Genomic DNA, 22,534 nt, shown 5'->3' on the forward strand with positions numbered 1-22,534 from the left:
TCCACAAATAATGCTTTTTTCCATTCAAAACCTGAGGTACTTTAAGCTCAGATAAATAAGGCATATGATCAGTCAGTTCCAAAAATAAATACAAAACCTGTCCTAATTTAAAGAAAACAACCTGACAAAAAATTGAATGCAATATTAGGTGATAAGGGAGCATTAGACAACATATCAAACCATGTGGTATCTGCCAAAACAAATTGGCTAAGGCTGACCTTTTCATTTTATTTTATTTTTTTTTTATATATATATAAGAATTACTCTTGCAAAGAGTACACTTGCAAAAATGCACAAATAACTATCACACATCAAAAATTAAATAAACAAAAATAAATAAAAAAATAATAGGAATAATTTGAAAAATATAATTGGAAATGAATTGGAAAGTTTTTCTCTGGTTTTAGACATCAAAACATAAAACAGACTCTAAAAAAATGTGTTTTGGCTCTACTGAATATTTTCATTTTGAAAGAATGTTTCAATTAAGTAATCCAAAAATAACAACAGGGAGAGTAAATGTTGAAATGAAATGTAATTTTTTTTTTTTTTCACAATGATAAAATTAGGAGACTTGTTAATGTTTAATGTTCTTTTATGTCTGTATTTGAAAGAGTTTCTGGTATGATAGTGTTTTTTGAGTGTTGAGGACCTGCTAACAAGAATTAAAGTTGTTTTAATTATAAAAATCAACTGCTTTGGGCATGCCAAGGATGTAACAAAACAGTCTTCTAACGTCTGACAATAAAAGTCTTTAGAGTAAAGATTTTGTCAAAGTATTATTCTTAGATAACTTTTGTAAAGTGTCTAAAAATTGTTCTTGAATGCATTCACTAAATTAATCAAACTGGATTACTTATTTTAATTTGATATTAATTTTAGGATAATTGAACTTAATAGTTTTGGACAAATTAAGAATGTTAACCTGATTCAACTAAATGGCATTGAATTAATCGTATGTAATAAACTTAAGTTTACTGAAATAAATAATGTTAATTAAATGCAACATAACCCAGTTACGTGGAACCTTTTGACATAAAAAAGTACATCCAATGTCTCATTTTTTAAGTGCATATCAGAACACATAATGGAGTTTACATGCAGAGCAAAACTGGAGTAATAAGGAAACGTGGTGCAGTAACATGTGCTATTCAGTTTTTCCTTCCATTTAAGACCTTAACCTAATAAAAGAACACAGTTTAATATTCTTTTTGTTCTCAGTGTGTGTGTGTGGGTGGTTGGGGGGCGGCATCTTTGTAAGTGCAAGGGACTGGTACACAGCTGGAAGAATTGCCAGAGCTAAAGTTAATACTCCTTTACCTAACCCCATGAAGATTCAAAAGCACTCAACTTGCAACAAGTTCTTCTTTCTACCCTCCTTGTAGTATTATAAAGCTCAGCTTTGTACTAATAAATTAATGCAGAAGAGGCTGATGAAAACACTTGCTTAAGGCACATGCTGAAGAAATAAAGCCAACTTCTCCTTTAAGACAAACTGAATATCAGAACTTCCCCTTTAAGAGAAGGGCCACAACTTTAGCCAGTTAAGTGTTGAAATGATGATTGCACACACATCTGATTATTTACAGAGATATCGAAGCTCACCCACCCTGTACACGTCCACATGTACACACTCAAACACAAACATATTTACACACAATGAGCAAGAGAACCCTATGCTTTTCTCCAGAGCAAATTATGACCAAGGATTGACAAGCAATCATACAAAGTGTACATTGTTTAAATATACCCTAAAAACACGCTCAACTGCACACTTGTAACACTTAAGGGCCTAAGTTGTACACATTCATGCACTGACACGACCAGACTGGACACACACAATAATACTTAAAACAGGTAGCAAAAGAGACATTATGAATACATTCAAAATAACGTAAGCTAACTGAATATGGGTTTATTTTTATATTTGATGCTTTTATAGGAGCAGATAAGAACGTTTATAAGTCTATGTGTGCGTGTGAGAGTGTGATATGAGTGTAAGTGAGTCATCATGACTGGTGTGGTTAGAACACTTTGCTGATCTCTATCTCCTAGTCACACTGAAAAGCTGCAGTGAAGATCTGATCCAAACTAGAACCAAAACCAGCACAGACTAAACCCAAATCCAACGATACCAAGCATCTGAATAAATATAAGCCTTTAAATAACTTCTTTCTCTCTTTTTCTAATGCCTTTTTCTGCTATTTTGGCCACTGCAGCAAACTGCATGGCAAGCAGAAAAACCAGAAAAGAGGTGTCTCTTCGAAGGAAGCATCTCTTTCTATAGAGTTGTGAAGGTGTAACTGAAGTTTCTCTCTCTCTTGTTCTTTCTCAAACACACTCTGAGAATCAGGCCTGAAATGTTGCTGTCAGCTGCAGTGTGGAGGGTGGAGGCTGCTGAGCGGCTATGATCATGAGTCAGAGATCACTGAACACAGGCTTAATGAGGAACAGAAAAAAAGACTTTCATGTAAACTGTTCCAATCCTTACATATTGTGATCCGTTTCCATAGACATAAAAATGTAGATTATGAATGAGTCATGCTGCACATGTTTGCATGGTTGTTTCTCCATCTCTTTTTTTTTTTGTTCTCTAAAATACGAATGCAACTGCACATTAACATGATTGTCGTCCTCCTTCTGACACACAATTACAATACACGCATGCCCTCGATAACACACTGCTTCCTAGAACTGGATTACCATAATTACTAGTCTCATCATGCTCATTTTCTGTACCCTTTTTTTTTCCATCAAGTGAAAATTTCACTTGAAAAAAAAAAAAAAATCAAATGAATTGCAGACGACCCTGTGCAACTACATTGCAAAATGTTCACTTCCACAGTAGCCAGAGCTATCACTTAAATTCATGTAACCTGGAACAAAATAATTGGTGGATCCCCCTTTTGTGCCAAATGAGATGGCTGTGATGAACCTTAGTGGGACCACCTTATCAACACAAGACAGTGGTAAACCATTTTAAATGTTATTGTGCTGTATAATCCATGTTGTTTAACGCTATCACTCAAGCACATCTTAAACTGACAGTCTTCACAGTCTTGTCCTCTGTAGCAACAGCAGGAGGAAAATGAGGAAGTCTCAGTGTTTTTGCGTGTCATTATCTTCATATTGTAAGTCGTATGTAACAAATGTAATTGGAATTGTGTTAATGTAAACCTAAAGCACTTTATTCATAATAAAATATTCACCAACATGAGTGAACATTTGAGACCCTTGCAATATGCTAAAAAAAAAAACTGACAAGCATATCTGTTTTTGGCACTGTTCTTGTCATTGCAAGCGGCATCAATCTCGCAATGGAGATGCAAGCTTTTTGTCTCAGCTACTTGAGGCAGACGCTCAAGCTGTTGTCGGACCACAGATGCTGCATGCTGTGCGGTGAGTCATCTACATATTGGAAACGTTTGGAAATGCTAAACACTTAGTTAAAAAAAATCTCCAACAATACCCTTTGCTCATCACTGAGGTAGTACACTCAAAGTGTACCTGTTAGTCCAGACTGGTTTATGCTGGTTAGAGCTGGTATAGTGCTGTCCAACACTATATTCAAGTGTATAGACATGCTGTTTGCAAAGCAAAACTGATTTGGTGTAGCTAGCCAAGCACTCCAGCATACCATGCTGGTCCCAACATGCAAAACATACCTTATGCTGGCAATGCTGGATTTTTCAGAAGGGTTTTAACCAGCAGGTGTTTATGTAACTACACATTTAGCATACAGTTAAAGTAACTTACAGTATACATAACACTGGAACAACCTCCAGTTAAGTGCCTTTCTCAAGGACACAACCAGGATTTGAAATCAACTTTTCCACTCAGTAGCCAATTTGGCTACTCAAATTTTTAATTTATCAGCCATTCAGAACTTACTACCCAAAACAAAAACATAAGATATAAACCAGACTTAAGAACAAATTCTGATTATGATTTCTGAACTGAATTGCTTTCAATTATTGTTTATGGATATCACAGAAATGTATTAGCCATAAAGTGATTCCTATTGTTGCAAATTTCTGTGACTTCTCTTTTAAAACAGCATTTATTTCATTGTAAATTCCAAAAGTAACTTGCTACAAAATTAATGCTTAATGGTAAGCATACTGAGGATTAGTGTACCGGCTCTCAATTCATAAAATGATCAGTTGGTTCCTTTCATAAGTCAGAGTACTAAAATAAGCTTACAGAAGAATCTCCTGCATTGACATCAGTTTAGAAAAAGTCATCCCGTTCTCACCCCCAAAATAGCCATGACATACAAAGTGACAGAACATAATCATAACCCGCCAAATTGGCTTAGTGAGATGATAGTTGATTTTCACCCACATTTGGCAGGTTGGCGGGTGTTAATTTCAATCCGGTGACACAAAACTGATAAGGTATTTAGCTATGTCTGTAGCAATTACCAGTTTGTTTAGCTTGCTAACTAGCAAAAACACAATGTGCCAACTTTGACCGGTGTGTCTGTTTTCTGACATGCATATGAATTTATCAATTACATTTTCATAAACGCACATTACAGTAATGTTCATTAAGCTGGAGCACAAGTGACAAGGCAGGGCTGGTATAAAATGCCCGGGTCAGCCAAACACTCAAGCTTGATTAGACTGAACTAGCACACAGTCAGCAGGCTCATCAACCTGTTTGAATTATCCTGAATCTCTCTAATGATTCAATCATTCTTAATAAGGCCATAACATTGTCTGCTTTCTCTCCTCGCATACATAAACAGTTGGAAATCAAACTGGAAATCAAATCATAAGTATTAAAGGGATAGTTCACCCAAAAATTATGTCATTATTTACTCACCCTCAAGTAGTTCCAAACCTGTATGCATTTCTTTGTTCTGCTGAACACAAAGAAAGATATTTGGATTAATGTCACTCAGTCAACGGGGGCAATTCTTCCCTTTAACAATGTAAATGTCTTCGCACAATTTTTAGTTCATTTATATTATTTCTGGTGAAATTTAAAAAATATTTTATAGGCTACTGATTAATTTGTGTGAATTGATCAGGCCTGCATTTCCCAAAAGCATCATAAACCTAGCCTATGAAGATCACAGAAACCTCTGGTGCCAGTTGGCTTATGATGCTCTTTTAAATTGTTTGTGGATTAATTTAGTAACTTTTCTTAAATTAAAATATTTTCACAACTTGCATTCCTGGGTTTTATGGCTTATAAAACTTCAACATGTTTTGGTATCACTGGATCTACTAGACCGTCTCCCTAATGAGAAGTTCTAGGATTGAAACTGAGCTCCATCACACATTAGTGATCATCACCAGTGTGAAGGCATGAAAAAGAGATAGAGTGTGAAAACTAGACCTCAGAGGATCCAACATCCCCCACCAGAAATTCACACATTACCACATGACAGCTGAGCACAAAAACACCAGACAACCACAAAAGCAGCCTGTGGAGCGTTTGGCCATTGCAAGTGTACTCTAGAAAGAGCTCAACTGCTGGCAGCACTACAGAAATGAACTTCAAACTTCACTCCCAACCAACACGAGGGCCTGAAGACTCCACTACATTAAGCTCTAATTTAGCTTTTCTTTCCTTTTTTTACCCACTGCAGTCCACATATTGATAAAAAAAAATTCTGTTGGAATGAATTGGAGTTTTTAAGTTATTTTTCCATTAGTGAGGAGAGAGGCATGTTTACATCAAGGAGAGAACTGCTAGGTGGTTTTTGTGCTGTTAAGGGCTTTAAAGTATAACTGAATCCAAAGACCTTGAACCATTTTTGAAGAGTGCAGGACTAATGCCACTAGAAGCTGTCAGACCGCACTCTCCAAACATCAGCATATCGCATCATTGTGTTCTGCAGGCACTTTTAGATTTTAATGGTATCTATGTTTATTCACCTGACCAGAATTCCGGGAGTGATCAATAACATGCATTTGTAAGCACTTTCCTCTCCAGAAAGCGTGTATGTGCTTGTGCTTTCCACACTAAACGAGTATGTGCTGGTGCCATATACAATGCATGAATGTATCTCAAGCATAGGCATTTTTGGCAGCTTGGAGTCCAAATTGAGTCCTATATCCATTCTGTTAGCAAATCTGAGGACATAATATAAATATGAAGGTAATATGAAGGTAAATGATTTTTTTTTACAGATATTTTACCCATATTTTTGCCTTACGCATTGCTTTGTGTTGTGTTTAAGGGTAGAAGGAAATGAAGTAAATGTAAAGTTTACTGGTAATACAACACAATGCAACACACACAGGGCTACAGTTTGTGGAGTAATTTGGCGGGAGAGTTTGTGGCTGGTATTGCAAACTCAGAACTTTTTTTTTAACATTTCACAACTACTTTAACACAAACAGTTTTGTCTCTTAACCTCCAGATATTTCCTGCTCTATAGCCTGCGTGTTATCTTCCCCCTTTTACTTCCTCCTCATGCTGGTGGCTTATTAGTGATCACACACATTCTGTCCGCTTCACACAAACACTCATCGGCGCATGATACATACATGCTCCGGAGAGTACATCGGAGAGCATGAATGCAGCACTGGGTCAACGCGAGGAGCCATGCAGATCCAACCACTGCAGAAGCAAGAAAGGTTTGAACATCTTCTCACCCAGACTAGAAAGATAAAACAAAGTAGAATTAAAAATGGTAGAGAAGTAAAGTGAAACAAAGACGCATGATGGGGGAAGAAAGTTTTAACTTTTTTGCAACTTTCATAGGATTTGGTTCTTTTTTTTTTACATCCTTTTTTAATAATTTCGCTTATAATTATACCTGATATTTTGAACTGGATGGCGTTCTCCACTCATGGACTCTCTTTTGTGTTGATTCTGAAAATTCTTTCTAAGAAATCAAGAATCATTGATTATTTAGTTAGTTCGAATACATCCGACGTACGGGTGGAGGAAGAGGGAGGAGTGAGAGAGACAGATCTTCCTGTTTTAAACATGCTTTAATATAGTTTTTTTCTCATCTCTCCAGGTCTGTCCACACATCTACCTGTCTCTCTGATCTAGACTCTTCTCTTAGAGTATTTGACAGACTGTGGTTGACACTCGATTTAAGGGGGTGTCAGTTTGTCAAATACCCCAAGAGAGGAGGCACGAGTCTCCAGAGTTCTGCGTTTGATGCTGTAACCCTCACATGTTCAACCGTGTTTGCAGTATATGTGTAAATTTAGCTACTTATTGCTCATGCAAAATGTCTATGGAAAAAAAAAATCAAACAAGCAGGACCACAAGAAGAGTTTTCCACATGACAGTTTAATCTTTTATAATGTGCATTTTTGTTCATTAGGTCTATATTGCTGCAATCTTTCTAGGTGGGTGAACGGGTAGATTGGATACATAGATGGAAAAACAAACGCCAGAAAAGTACCATTAATGTAGTGCTGTGTGTATCAGGGATAATTATGTTATAATAAAGTACTCTTACACTCTCAACACGATTCAGATAACCAGTGTTCAGCATTCTGAGGACACTGACAGCTGCTGGTGACAGTTGAAATTTGTGTGTGTCATTATTAGTATGTGCTGTAATGCGAAAATGAGTGCGCTATCTGTATTTCTGTGAATTAAATTTAACCATGTTTTGTTTACCTTTAGTAATTCAATACAGCGGTTGTTTAGGAGCATGAAACAATAAATACTCCTTTGAGATGTAATTTTACCAGGTTCGTGAGAAAAATACATTTGCTTTTCCAGAAAGAAACACTGGTGCTTGCAAGGCTGCATAAGAATGGTTTGTTTACTGCTTGTTTTCTGTCATTACGAATGGTACTGAGAAGGCCAACTTTCAATTTAAATCTTGAAACTGAATTTATTTTGAATTAAGGTAGCAAATAAAAATTAGAATTTAATTGTTGAATTATTTTTGATTGAAGTACAATTTACAAAGTGTAAAGGAAAGTTTGTATGTAATAAATAAAAAATGTTTGTGATACAGTGTTGACAGTGTTGAATTTCTTTAACTTGTAATTCAGTAAATTCCACTTCCTGTCATTCCAATTCAGCTTCCAGTGGGGTGAGGCTAATTCAATTCAAATTGTAAGTCATGAATTGAAAGGGAGCCAATTCTTCTGTTCTGAATTTTGCTCAACCTAGGCGATTTTTTTTTTTTTTTTTTAAATGTCAAACTCGGGCAATGAGACTCTGGCTATTCATTTCTAAAAAAAAGTAAAGTTATGCAAAACCAAAATATATAGTAACTTAAGATTGAAAATCAAGTTTTTAATGTCTATCTGGTGTTTTTAACATGCTTTTAGACAAACCATGTGCAAATTCATAAGTCAACGCCATTTCTGAGTATTTTCTCTTTAAAACTGCAGTGAAACAAAGATAGTCTCAAACCCACGGTTTGACATCACAAACTACATTGTAACCAATCATGTCAACGTGCCGGTGGGGTTTAGCATATCATTAATTGACCACGCAAGGAAGTCTCAAAAGAAGATTATTTTTCTGTTTCTATATTTTTAATTTTTCTGTTGATATGTAAAATCGTGTAGATTTATCAATATAGCAGGTGTATGATGTATATAACAATGTTTTTATAAAATTTCTCCACTGACGTTCTGAGATGTTCAAAGCGTTTCTAAGGATGCTGATTGTTAAAAGGCAACTGTCTGACTCGTGAATGTGAACATGGTTTGTGTAACATTAGCAACACATTATTAGCAGCTGTTTGATAACGTAGTCAAGCAAAACGCTAATATTAATTACTGTTATGTGTCCGACGTTGTAAAAAACAATACCACTGTGAAGCCTTTACCTCAGTAAGTTGACTGAGTGGATCTCATCTGAGCTCGAGTGAGTGGAGGCGGGGCTAATTATCATATTCATATATATCCGTGTATATTAAATGAGACAAGGGTGTAGAGTTACATTCAAGCTATTTTAAGGCATTAAGATTTAAGATTTAAAAACATTTAAAAATGTTTAAATATGTAATTTTGATGATCAAAGATGAGTTTTAAGGGATAAAATAATTGACTACAGGGGGACTTTATGGGGACTTTAACAAAACACAGTAAAAATGGAGTCTGTATGCCAAGCAATTTGAGCTGAATTAACTGCAGAAATGTGTGGTGGTGGGGAAAAGGTATGCAAGGAAAAACAGAATGTGTGAGAAATTTGCAGTGCACTGATGCCCCTCGCATTCATGAAAAACATCCCCAAGCAAAGCAGCTGTAAAGTCAGTTGTTTTCTTACCATCAGAGAAATGTAGTGCTCCTAGAGCAGTCTAAGGTTAAGTATGGGTCACGTGATTCTTGAGTTCACAACCTGGATGTAGGACCATTGGCTTACTAGCCCAAAGCTTTGAGCAGTATTGATCTGATGATTTTATGCAATAAAGAAAAAATTTTCAGTTTTGCAGTTTTTTCCAGTGACTCACACATTCACACTGATCCAGGTATAGTTTTAAACTTCCATACATGCAGTTGAGTTTAAACCACCAAATGTCTGCTCTGCTCGACATGCCTTGTGTGCCTGTGCCATAGGCATTGCCCAAACCCTGATTTTCATAAAAATCTTTACAATCCCTTTAAAAAAAAAACAACAACATTGGCTGCAGTAAGATATCTAATATAATTTCACTCTGAATCTTCCCCATACTAGTCATTTTAAAAATACATATAGAATTACATTAAGTCCTTCCTTCTCTTGACAACAAATCATGATAATGTTCAGGCACAGGGTGCTGTCAAGGACAGTTATCTCATACAAGCATTCTCCATTCAGTGAAAAAAAATTACAAAAAAACACAGTAAGTCTACTGATGAACATATGAAAATATTGTAATAGATTTTAAAATGTTTTTCTATCAAGCTTTAAAATCAAAACATCACTTTAGGCAAAAAATATTCTTCCTATTCATTGTTAAGATTCATTTGTGTGATATACAGACGTATACTGGTTGGTCACTTTCATTTTATTATTTTGTGGAATTGTAAAATAACATGTTCATATGCCAATAAAACAGAACAACACAAAATCAGTTTTAGAAAGAAAAACTAGATCTGACTATATATTAAGTGTTAAGTTAACATGGTAATTTACATGAGTGCTTGTGTATCATTTGGTGCTCACTGCCTCTTGTTTTCCTCGTTGATCTTTGATCTCTTGTGGAACATGAACAGTCATTCCATCCATCCAACGCTCCACAGTCACCTGACAGCCCAAACGAGATCTGAGCCAAAGACAGAACAGCGGCAAAAATCATTAGCATAGTGAACGGACAAAGAAAGTTCATTTTTACAGTATAGTTTTTGTGTAAGTAGAAGTTTGCCGTATCACTCTGATTGAAACTAAATTATGAATAAAAGTGATTTTAAATGATAAAAGTAACATTTTAGATATAATACATTCATATGTTCCGTGATTGTGTGAAAAAAAACAAAAAAAGATAAATGTTATTATTTTTCACACACATTTTAATTTTAAAAAGCTTAATCAAAAGATTAAAAAAAAAAAAAAAAAAAAAAAAAAAAAAAAGCAACATATGAAAACTGTCCTTATTGTGAATACTGGAGACCCCTTGAAGTAATTTAGACAGTTATGTTTTGGAAGGTAGCTATGTTATTTTAGAGACTGTTTAGGATACTGCATAACATTGTTACATCAAAAGTGCATTCAGAATAAGGCTTATTTGTTCAAAGCATTTGCTTCACTGTCTGTGCAAAAATAAGTTGTAATTTTCTGTTAATGTTGTGAATATTGTTGATCAAACACATATGTAGGATGCATCTGAATTAGATAACCTGCTAGCAACACAATGAACACATATCCCTTACAAAAAAAGAAGTTTATTCAAGTGCTATTAGTATTCTTCTTTTAAACTAATAATAAAGTATACTTTGTCTACTTTTTACTTATAATATGCTTAAAATATACTTAAAATTGCACTTAAGTATAATTCAAAATAATCACTGTAGATACGTCGACGGTTTTAACAAAGTCTTTAGTACCTTTTTCAGGTCCTCAAAAGGTGCAATGCTGCCCATGTGTGGATCAGATACCCTCGGATTTCATCAATAATATCTTCATTTGTGTTGTGAAGACAAACAAAGGTCTTACAGGTTTGGGACGACATGAAGGTGAGTACTTATTTCTTAACAGAAATTTCATTTTTGGGTGAACTAACCCTTTAGAGCATTTCTTAAAGAGATCATAGATTTAGTTCACAAACAACTGACAGTTGTGGCCTAAATATGATTTATTCAACATTAGTTACTTACTTTTCGCCATCAGTCACGCACGCACTCAAAGGATCCCCAGCCCTTGGCTAATTTTCATTTCAATGAGGAGATCATTGACTCAGTGAATTGTTGACTCGAGAAATGCAATTCGATCAGTCCAGTTCGCGTATTAATTGTTTGATGTGATTTTCGAATCGATTTAACAGGATGATTGAAAAGAATCAGTTTGTGCATGAATCGCACACCACTTTTGCATCTCTGATCATGTGATAATTTTTTCATTTTAAAATAATGAGTAATGACATGTTTTATAAAATTTAGTGAAGTAAAAAGTAAGACCTTATGCTTTGTGTCATGATCACCGTCTGTTCCTGTCAGTTCCCGGACTACATCTCCCATCATCCTCTCTGCCACTCACCTGCACACACTTCACACTAATCACTAATCACTAATCACCACACCCAGCTGCAGCTCATTACCAGGACTATAAAAGACTCTTACACACATCACCTCACTGCTAGGTCTTGTTTTCCCAAGTGTTGCATTTCCAAGCGTTATATCCTGTCTGCCTGTCCTGTGTTACCGTTCCTGCCTGTCTCCTGTTTGTTGACCCGTCGCTGCCTGTCCTGACCATTGCCTGCACCCTGACTACGATTCTGCCTGTTCCTTGTTGTTCCCGTTTGCTCCCGTTTGACCCTGCCTGTATGACAACGCTCACTGTAAATAAAGCTTTGCATTTGGATCCCTACCTGAGTCCCGCCTTCATTACACTTTGGAATGTAGTGAAGGAAAAGTAAAAGTTGCTCAAAATAAAAATACTCGAGTAAATTACAGATACTTTAAAAAAATTGACTTAAGTAGCCTACAGTAACAAAATAAAAGTACTTTGTTATTGTCTACTACTGAGTATATTTGGCCTATACTCAATCTTTTAATCAAGATCTACTTAAAAGTATAGTTAAGTATTTTTAAGTATACTAGCTTGTAGTTTTGTTTCAATCTTTTGATTGAGTGGCCTTTAAAATTTTTTTACATAGATGTTTGAAAATATTGATTCATAAATAAAACTGATATGTTCTGATATGATCTGAATTTTTGTGTAGGCTACTCCACTTGTAGTGTACATAGGAATTTACTTCAAATTTATTCTTTCCTGCCACTGACAGAATTTTCAGGCTACCAGATCATCGTTCTGAATCCCATCCGGACGTAGACTTTGACAAAAATGCAATTTTCTTAGCTTTTTGTTTAAAATGATGCCTTTTTAAATTAAACGTACTCACATTCAAGTGTTGATAAAAAATGCATTAAGCTAGAATAAAATGTTTTTAAAATGGAAAGAGTTCAATTAAAGTTTATTTTCATATATTAAAAAACATTTACTACTAGTATTAAAATAGTAAACTACTAGTATAGTTATAAGTTTACTTGTAGTACCGATGCAGTACAAATGAGAAACGTAGTTTGTGAACTAGTTGTGCACTTAAAGTTTAATACTTTCTATATACTACATTGGGCCAATTTAGTCCCAAGCAGTGCTGAAATAGTACACTTACAAGTTTACTACTAATAAATTGATACTAGTATACTTACTACATAAAGTATACTTAAAAATATACCTAAACATTACTTCATAAAATAAACTTGAAGTATACTTATTTTTCATAAGGGGTACTGGTGCTCAGTTAGCTCAAGCAGATCAATCCTTATAATATAATTGGATTATATGAATCAACCATATTCTTTTCAAAAACCTTGTTGGTGCATTGTTAACATCTTGCAGTGCTCTTTTCCTGTCGTACTTAAAACCTTTTCTTTATTGTCTAAGATTCATTGATGTGATTAGCACTGGCTGAATCCTCTTCCATTATTCAGACTCACTTAAAGCGCTTAAAGCGTTACTGACTCAATCAGACACTCTTGACACTTTAGATCCAGGTGTCTTACGTCTTGGTGAGTCCGTAAGCCAAATCCAGCATGTCAATCTCTTCGTCCACCATTGGTTCCAGTTTGTCATACACGCTTTCCTCAAATATCAGGTGACAGGTGGAACAGGCCAGAGTGCCCTCGCACGCTCCTAAGACACACACACACCCACAGTTTTAGTAATTTTTTGTAAGAATGCTAAGAAATGTCATTCAAAGCATCAAAATAAATGGGGCCTTTATTATAGATCTGTGAACAATTTCTGAAGAGTGCCTTTTATATTTTCACATTTGCATCAGGTCATGTTTATGGAATACTGTAGTATTTATTATAAATTGTTTATCCATATCTTTTTTTATTTTTATTATTCATGTGCCCTAGTAATCTTAAATCAAAAACTAATATCAACATAAAAAGGGAACATTTCCTCCCCTTTGCAACAAAATTGTGCAACATTAATTAATGGTTTACAGGTACAGGGTTTGATATTCTCCATGTTTTTCGGTTGTATGCGTCAGCAAGGAAAAGCACCTTGCTCTTGCATGCTGCAAAAAAATGCAACAAAGTGAGGTCTGAAGCATCAGTGTGAAAATTGGAAAAAAAATAGCCTATGACACTAGAGCGAGAGATAATCTTACTGGAATTGGACTGAAAAATCCACATAGATCTCTACCTGCAGGATTTTGCTGGCGAGAATGGGATGAGACAGATGGGAATTAGAATGATCACATGGAGCCAAAATAACAAAAAAAGAAGAAGGTTTCATTACCAAAGCCACTGATGTCAAGATTCTTCTTTATGACAACATCTAGAAGAGTCTCTCCCTCCGTGACAAACACGCTGCTCTTCACCCCCGACTGATTTACAAAGTGCACCAGCATTTTAGAGCCAGAGGAACTGAGAACAAGCACACAGATACACACAAATTTATTTAATTGAATTTATCCTCTTGGTAAAGAGCCTTCTTAGTAAGTGAGAATAGAATTTGCAACAATGGGTTGGGTTGATGAGTCAGGTTGTGTAGTAGGCATATTTTTTTGATTGTGAATTTTAAAGAGGGTGAATGTGTGAATTTTAAAGAGAGTAAATGAGTGCAGTGTTTTGCACTAATTTAACTCAATTATCACTGTATATGTCTTTGTTATTCATGTGCAAGGGAGGGAACCTATTAGTCATTAATGAATTATAATTATATTTTTGGCCTTTAAATGGTGTTATTGGATAGTGTAGAGCTTAGAGAGAAAAACACAGGGTGGAGTGAGAGGAATGGGATCAGCAAAGAACCCAGAGGCACTGCTCACAAAGCTATCAGCTCAGACACAAAAAAAAAACCCTACTTTAAAGAGACATTTGTCAGAGAACATCAAAGTAAACATGACAATAAGCATGATCTTCTGGTCTTTCACAGTCTTTAAACATTGCATTTGGATAGCAATGCCCAGAAAAACAGACTACGGTTGAAAGTTTTGTGTTTTTGGATTTGTTACAAGTAGAAAACTGAACAACACAAGAAAAATGACACTGACTAGAGCATTTTTCTTTGTCATTGTGTTTACATGAGCAGTCATAATTGAGCTACAGTGGGTTTTTGCGTAATCAAGCTACATTCTTCATTTGTCTGTACAAGTATACAAGCAAATATGCCTAACTGAATATTTAAATCATTAAATACACGTCACCTCAGGCGCACAATGGCGAGGCCGATTAATGTGTTTATATGCTGGACCACGCAGAGCTACAAATCACATTACCTAAGTCTTTTAGTCCAACTAAAAGAGCAAAAATCTGACTGGCACAATTTCAGTCTCTGTAAAGAGTTTATCCATGTGACTATTCCTATTCCAGGCTTTTCATCAATGACTTGTGCACTATACACTTGTACACACACATTTCATTGTCATCCATCCATGAACAGCACATTGTTACATCCCTGTAGTTTGACAGCTTTTTTGTTTTAGGTCAAACTTTCTTGATCACACTCGAGTTTTGTTTTGGATTTATACACGATATGCTAATTGACATGGCCTGGACTAATTAGTGGAGGTTGTTGCAAGTTACTGGGGCCTTTAAAAATACTTTACTATTTGTAAAATATGTATGAGGAAAAAGGGTGTATAACATGGGAAAGTAGTCTGAGTAATGCCGGGTACACACTGCATTAAGTCCGCGGCTCACCGTTCTAACGCTACACGACTGTCTGGGTTACCATTTAGTTGCTGTTGTGTGCACATTACTCGGATTGGTGACGGGGGGGGTCTCACATTTCACAACATTTGAATAAGAAGAATCGCTGACAACTCTGTATGGTCTACAAACTACGTTTCACAACCAAATACACCAGAGAATTGATACAGTAAATAATGTAAGATTGTAAGAGAGGAGTTCTCGTGTGAGAACGGATTTCTATTTGTTAAAATGATGATAAGCTTGTGATCCAAGTTTTCTGCATGCCGACTGCAGCAAAAAAAAAAGGAGAAAAAAGAAGAATATGAAGGAGAGAATGGTCGCTTGCAGAAACCACGAGTTATGAACATATGAGTGCTTGAGAGCGCTTCCTTAGCGCAGCAATTTTTTTTAGTTGAGACACTTTGTTGCTATGATAAAGAATATCCACAGCACTGTTACTTGTAACTGATTATGCAGATAATTTGTTTCAGACTAAAAATGTCCACACAATGTAGAGTTCTTGCCATGTGTGTTATTAATTTCTCATTCATTTTGTTCTGCTCTCTGCTTGTTGATGTCGTTGTACAGCAAGAATGTTGTGATAGTTGGTCGGTATCCACTCTGATTGGATGGCTGGATAAAAAGTGACAGTGATAAGCACAGCATTTTACACAAAGTTGAACATTATTCAACTTGAGGCAACCGGTAAAAAACCCAGAGCGCTCAGTGCTTGAGCGTGAAAAAGACACTCAGCACCTCGTTACACTCCTGCCGTTTAAAAAAATAACGGTGCTCCCATTGAAAACAATTTTAAAAGTACGCTAGCCACTGGAAAAAAATGCTTTGGTGGACACACGCCATATCCACTCATTAGGGGGGGAGGTACTTGTGTTGCATATCGTGCTTGTGAATTTTGGGGTGGAGCTATCAAGATAGGGTGATCCTTTGGGGCGTATTTGTTTTGGTAATTTTAAATATCAACAGTGTTTCTCAGAAATTGCTTACTGCACCATTAGCATTCTAAATATTTCAAGGGCATCAGCGATGTATCAACGATGCTCTCAAATCGCGTCTTTGATCATACACACTGCGCAATTGTCTTTATTATATACAGAAATAGACCATGGTGAACATATTTAGACAGTTTGTGCACCATTTTTGTTTTCAGACTGTTTAATATAACTTTTAAAAAAGTGTAGTACAAACGTTGCTGTCGCTCAATGGCAGTTGTCACAGTTGCTAGGCAACAAGAACAATCCTTCGTAGGATGCAGCTCAAGTAAAGGCAGAGTTCTTCAACCCTCCTCCACCTGAAGCATTAATTAAGCTCTTTAGGATCACTTGAAATACAAAGGCAGGAGTGCTGAAGCAGGATGGAAATACATTTAGCAGGACAGAGGGTCCCCAGGAGCAGGGTTGAAAACCTTTGAAGTAAGGCATTCGTTATTATGACACATTCAGCCTAAACCATGGGTGTCCAATCCTGCTCGTGGAGGGCCACTGTCCTGCAGAGTTTAGCTCCAACCCTAATTAAACACACCTGAACCAGCTATCATGGTCCTACTGTACGCCAGAAATTTCTAGGCAGTTGTGTCATGGCAAATTAGAGCTAAACTCTGCAAGACAGTGGCCCTCCAGGACCGAGTTTGGACACCCCTGGCCTAAACAAAGCAAAATTAATTGTGAACAACAAACCCAATTAACTACATATGAATTAAAAATGATGAAAATGATTAATTTATATAACTTAATTATCTATCAGCTTCTATGTACATCACACCTTTAAAAACTGCATACAATATAATGTTTAAAATCGACACAACCCTTTCATCATCAAGTTACGATATTTCCGACTCAAATTGAAGGACACATATATCCAAACAAACCTTAGAAGAGGGTAAAACAGAGGATTGCCCACAACATAATAACTACAAAAATATGATATATCATGCCAGTTCACATTGTTTTGACATTTTACATTATTTTAAAGGGGCTCAAAATAAAGAGCACACATCAAGTATATCGCAATTACTTAACGTAGTTGTTGCTCTCTTCCATACCTGAACAGTGCATAAGAACAGCAGTATTCAGTGGAATTACAACTGTATTCTATGAGTAAAAGCCAGTGAGATCTAGTGAAGGTGAGTCTAAAAGAGGCTTTGTGAAAATATAGCTGGAAAGTCCACTGACATACCAGTAATTGTAACATTTCTTTGTCAATAAATTGCAGGTATGACAGAATTTATACACTTGGATAAGCATGATACTTTAAGTGGAAATACAGAATATATAGGCAACCAGAAATAGTGCTGATAATGACCAGCCTGACATGAAGACCATGTCTTTTACACTGAACTCTAATAGTTACTGGTGGCCTGCAAGGAACTGAGCCGAAGAAATAAGTAGGAAAGAATTTCCAGGGTTCTGGAGGCTAGCTTTAAGAGGGACCAGGGGCCTCATTTATAAAACTTTGCCACTTCTGACACATAAGATGTGATTTATAAACACAAAATTGACGGGAAAATTTGCACACCTCCACGCAAACTCTAACATTTGCATACAAACATTTTGGAGACAGAGCAGTTTGGCGACACCATTGGTGAGCTGAGGGACTGACGGTAGATGAAGGAAAACTACTTTAAATCCTTATTATGAGTCATAATCAGTGCATGTTCACAATAACAGTTTAAATAAATAAAAGAATGATTTAAACTCACATAATTCATTTTGATATACACATTTACATTTATATTACACTTTCACTAATGGCGATAAGCACTGAAATTACATTACGCAGTCATTACGGAGAAGTTAAACAAAAATTATATGAATTTAGATAGTAGGCCTAGATGTGCTACTTTCAATCACTTTTTCTGTAACATGCTGTTTTAATGACAGCGAGGAGCGATAGGAGCACAATAATTCCTCTTTATACTAAACTCCAGATGTTATGATAAAATATTTTAGTGAGAATGACGATCAATGATGCACACTCGAACGGTCCGTTTTCCAGTTTAAATAGGTCCAATGATAATAGCTTACTGTACAACTACTGCTGCACGGAGGTGTTGATTGTGAAGGCATCTTCAAACAATTACCAGTGTATTTGAAGGATATAATTTGAGGAAAACTGTAAGATTTGCACGTTTCCTTTTTAAAATTCTACACACTCTAAAAAATGCTGGGTTAAATATGGACAAACCCAAGGATTGGGCTGTTTTCACCCAGCCATTTTTTTCAACTAATTTTGGATTTATGTTTTTAGCCAGCAATATAGTAATATAGTAAAAGGCATGTTTTTGCTCACCCCCAAATAGGGGCAAATTTGTGGGGTATTTTAAGCTGAAACTTAACCAGACCAGAAACTTATATTACATCTTGTGAAAGAGGGCATAATAGGTACCCTTTAACCCAACCTGCTGGGTTTGTCCATATTTAACCCAGCTTGGGTTGTTTTTAACCCAGTATTTTTTAGAGTGCAGTGTTGCGCCAAGACAGACAATTGTATTTACACTGCAATAAATAAGTAGGCCTATCTGCTTCCACTAAAAATAGCCTATCCTAAATGATATGTTCACCTTATCAGTAAAACTGCATAAATTTGATTTGAATTGTTTGTATTTGGTATATTGTATTTGGCTAGTGGAAATGAATGAATCAACTCTATTCTAAAAACTTTATCTGAAGTATTTTATACAATTTTATGGATATTTTGATATATTTATTCTAAAACATAAAGAGGATATTGGATGATTTTAATCAGTGTAGTGTATTACACAAACAGCATTTATAGTCCATAATAATATTTTCCAATGTCTTTGTACCTTTGACGGTGTTAACCATGGTGTCACATGGATGGGAACATGCATGGAAATGATATGCAGATGAGTTTATGCATGGTAAAACTAGGCGTCGTAAGCTCCATGGTGATTTCAGGGGGAGAACAGGGTGGAGATGCACGTACGCACAATCTTCCGCTGACTGGGATTTATAAAGGGATTTGTGCGCAGGTTCTGGTGTACGTATGGTTTTCATGCGTACGCAGAATCTAGCTTTTGCACGTACGTACACTTTTAGGATGAAATCTATGCCAAGTTTTATAAATGAGAAGCTGGGCAGACTCGCCCTGATGAGATTCACTACTGATTTCACAGATTTTTTTCCCTTGACAGTTACTATTGGTTTCTTGATTGTAATATTTGAAGCAATTTCTGTAAAGCACTATACAAATAAATGTGAACTGATCTGAATAATGTCACATTTAATTTTCATAATTGATGTTTTCTTTTTGGAAGATTTTCTTCAGGTATACAACATAGTTATGTCACACCCTAATAGGAAATCCCACCTGAAATGCAAAACAAGGCTTTCCTTTACTGCCCGCCAGTCATTTTTATCAGGTTTTTACTACTAATGTATTAAGACAGTGATATTAAAAGATCAAATCCAATATACATTTTATGGATGATGAGGCATACTAAGTACAAGCAAGCTGATGAATCCGGAATATAAACACAATACACAGTTTCTTGTTAAGAGTTTTTCCATAGAAAACCACTATGAAGAATTTCATATTCTGGGCTAATCTGCTCGTCTGTACAGTATGCATCATGAATAAGGTGTGTACTGAATTTAATCTATTTTTTCTTTTTTCTTATCTTATTGCCGTTTTAGAACATTAAGGCAGTGTTTTTCAAATTAGGCATTTTAGAATGTCCCGTTGATAAAAAAAAATCTTTTGTCCAGATTATTATTATTATTTTTTTTTATTTATATGGTTTTTCTTTTTGAGATGGAAAATTGACAGGTCTGTAATGCAGTTCTATGGATGTTTTGCCCTCCAGGTCTCCGTGCCAGTCAAGTGACTGAAAACTATGAATAGTGACTGAGCCTATTGAACGGAGAGTACTTCTGTCCCTCATATATCATTTTTATATGTATACAATTAATATTGTATGTACTCTGACGAAAGCCCAAGGGGGTCGGCATGTTGAGATCACATACTGATTACTTTGTTAGAGAACAGGTTCGTTCAAGAATTAAATTAATTATGGTACTTGTATTTTTGTATGATGCTGCATGCACACCACAAGGTGACAGGGGACTGCTATGCACAATGTTCACAACACATTGAACTTGAGCTGAAAGTGATTAGCAGTCATCCAGTCTGATATATCAAGGCATGCAGAGATCTATTCTTGGATTACAGATGCAGAGGCAGATGGGGGAATGAGTTTGTGTCATGAGCGCAGAAGTGATAAGAAACGCCATTTGACTGGAGGCCATTCCAAGCAATCTGGTGTAGGTGGACAAGAAAAGCACTTCTGATCCTTGTGTTACCCTGGTGGGTTGATAAGAGTAGGCATTTTCACTTACTTAAGATTTTAATGAAAAGAAAATAAACTAAAATGGATATGACATTCAACACACAATGCTGAAGAAGCCAAGCATAAAATGGTTCTACTGTATACTGAAGGTATAAAAGCTAAGAATACAATGATCTAAGGTCATGTATAAAAACCAAACAAATAATGAGTGTGATGAATAATCATCCAAAGAAATGCTATGGGTTAAATGTTTCCAAAGCCAATTAAATAATGAGCTGATTATAATTCCCTTTAAATTCATTACACAATTGTTATTTTCAGGTTTATTTAAATAGTTAGTAGGCTGAAGATTACAAAGGGCGAGAGAAGATTCTATCAGAAATCTAAAGTATTAATTTTTATTTTCAATCTGACAAATAACCATAATATATATCCCCGCCCCATAGATCACAGATTTAACCTATAGAAAAGGCGCATGTTTGTGAGCAAGAAATTATTAGGTCTTATAATCAGAATAATTCAAATACACATTCCTTGTACAGAACACAAAGCATGTGAAATAACAAGCAAATTACAGTTGATCCTTACCCGTTTTGTTGGGATTGACTGCACAGTTTGGGAACAGAGTGAAGAAATCTTGGATGGGGTTTTGTGGATCCTGGGTGGCTCACAAGAGCTAAACTGGAGCGGGCCAAGACCTGCACACATGTACGAGAGGCCATGCTGTTCTGCTGTGCAAGCGGGGTCTATTGGGTCTATGAATGAGGAGGCTCTACATCTAGTTTTGGGATGTTCTTTGTTTCAAGGACAAAGCTGCAATGGAGAAGGCCAACCCTGAAGTGGGCAAGGTTAAACACACAGACAAAAGAAGAGAGAGAAGCCTTGGTCTTAAAGATCATAAAAAGCTATTGAAAATAAACCCACTTGGCAGGAACAAGTACAATACACGCACAAACTTTGTAGATCTTTGTAGTTTACTTTAACATTTTGACTTGCCATTGAATGTGTTTCTCTTCCTGTGTGACTGGATCAGGGTGCATACTCAGAAGTTAATCTACAGATCAGATGACATCATAATATTCAGATCAGATCAAAATATGGATCAGAGTTCAGACTCAGAGCTCAGGCCCTGATATACTCTTTGCACATTTTTTCTTCATCCTTTATGTATACCAAACATTTCAACGCAACCCACGCAGGGATTTCATATCTGACCTTGATGAATTAAGTGAAGAGAAAAAAATCAGAAAAGAAAATACGTAATCGTCATGGATCAGTGCCAGTTTGAATGTGTTTAACAACCGATTTTTTTTCTGAAAACTTTGTCCACCACCAGAACAAACTTCAAAACACCTTATTTTTGCCAGATTTTGTCAAGTACAATACTGAGCCAGCATTCAGATGTAAACACCGATGCATGCACTGTGTTCACTACGTCAACTGCGTATGCCAACAGTTCAAATTGTTAAAGTCATTATTTTTGTTTTGTTTGTGTGCACAAAAAGTATTCTCGTTGTTTCATAACATTAGGGTTGAAACACTGTAGTCACATGGACTATTTTAATAATGTCTTTAATACCTTTCTGGACCTCAAAAGGTGCAATGACACTGCTGCCTATGTGTGCTTCAGAAACCCTCCGATTTCATAAAAAATATCTTAACTTGTGTTCCAAAGATGAACAAAGGTCTTACGGGTTTGGGACAACATGAGGTGAGTATTTAATGACAGAAATGTCTTTTTTGGGTGTACTAACCCTTTAATGATGCTCTGAACAGTACAAGCCAGGGGCGCCCTAGGATCACGTCAGTCGTTGATTCCTCCAGAACCAGCAGATGGAATTCTGCCGTGTGGAGGATACTGATTTGGAGGTGAAGAGGACCTACACAGTGACGAACTTGGCGGAGAGGTTTTCCAGTT

The 22,534-nt window shown here is 36.0% G+C and overlaps 1 protein-coding gene across 1 annotated transcript; it reads right to left on the reverse strand.

Annotated features, from left to right (window-relative positions):
- Positions 1-9,870: 9,870 nt before the first annotated feature.
- fdx1b (ferredoxin 1b) lies at positions 9,871-21,338 on the reverse strand. The gene is made up of 4 exons (XM_067408303.1): positions 21,205-21,338; positions 13,894-14,021; positions 13,146-13,275; positions 9,871-10,189 (listed from the first exon to the last, which is right to left on the reverse strand). The coding sequence occupies exons 1-4, from the start codon at positions 21,336-21,338 to the stop codon at positions 10,075-10,077; spliced, it is 507 nt and encodes a 168-aa protein (XP_067264404.1). The 3' UTR covers positions 9,871-10,074.
- Between the last annotated feature and the right edge of the window lie 1,196 nt (positions 21,339-22,534).

Source organism: Chanodichthys erythropterus, chromosome 13 (genome assembly GCF_024489055.1).
Source record: "Chanodichthys erythropterus isolate Z2021 chromosome 13, ASM2448905v1, whole genome shotgun sequence".
Lineage (NCBI taxonomy): Eukaryota > Metazoa > Chordata > Actinopteri > Cypriniformes > Xenocyprididae > Chanodichthys > Chanodichthys erythropterus.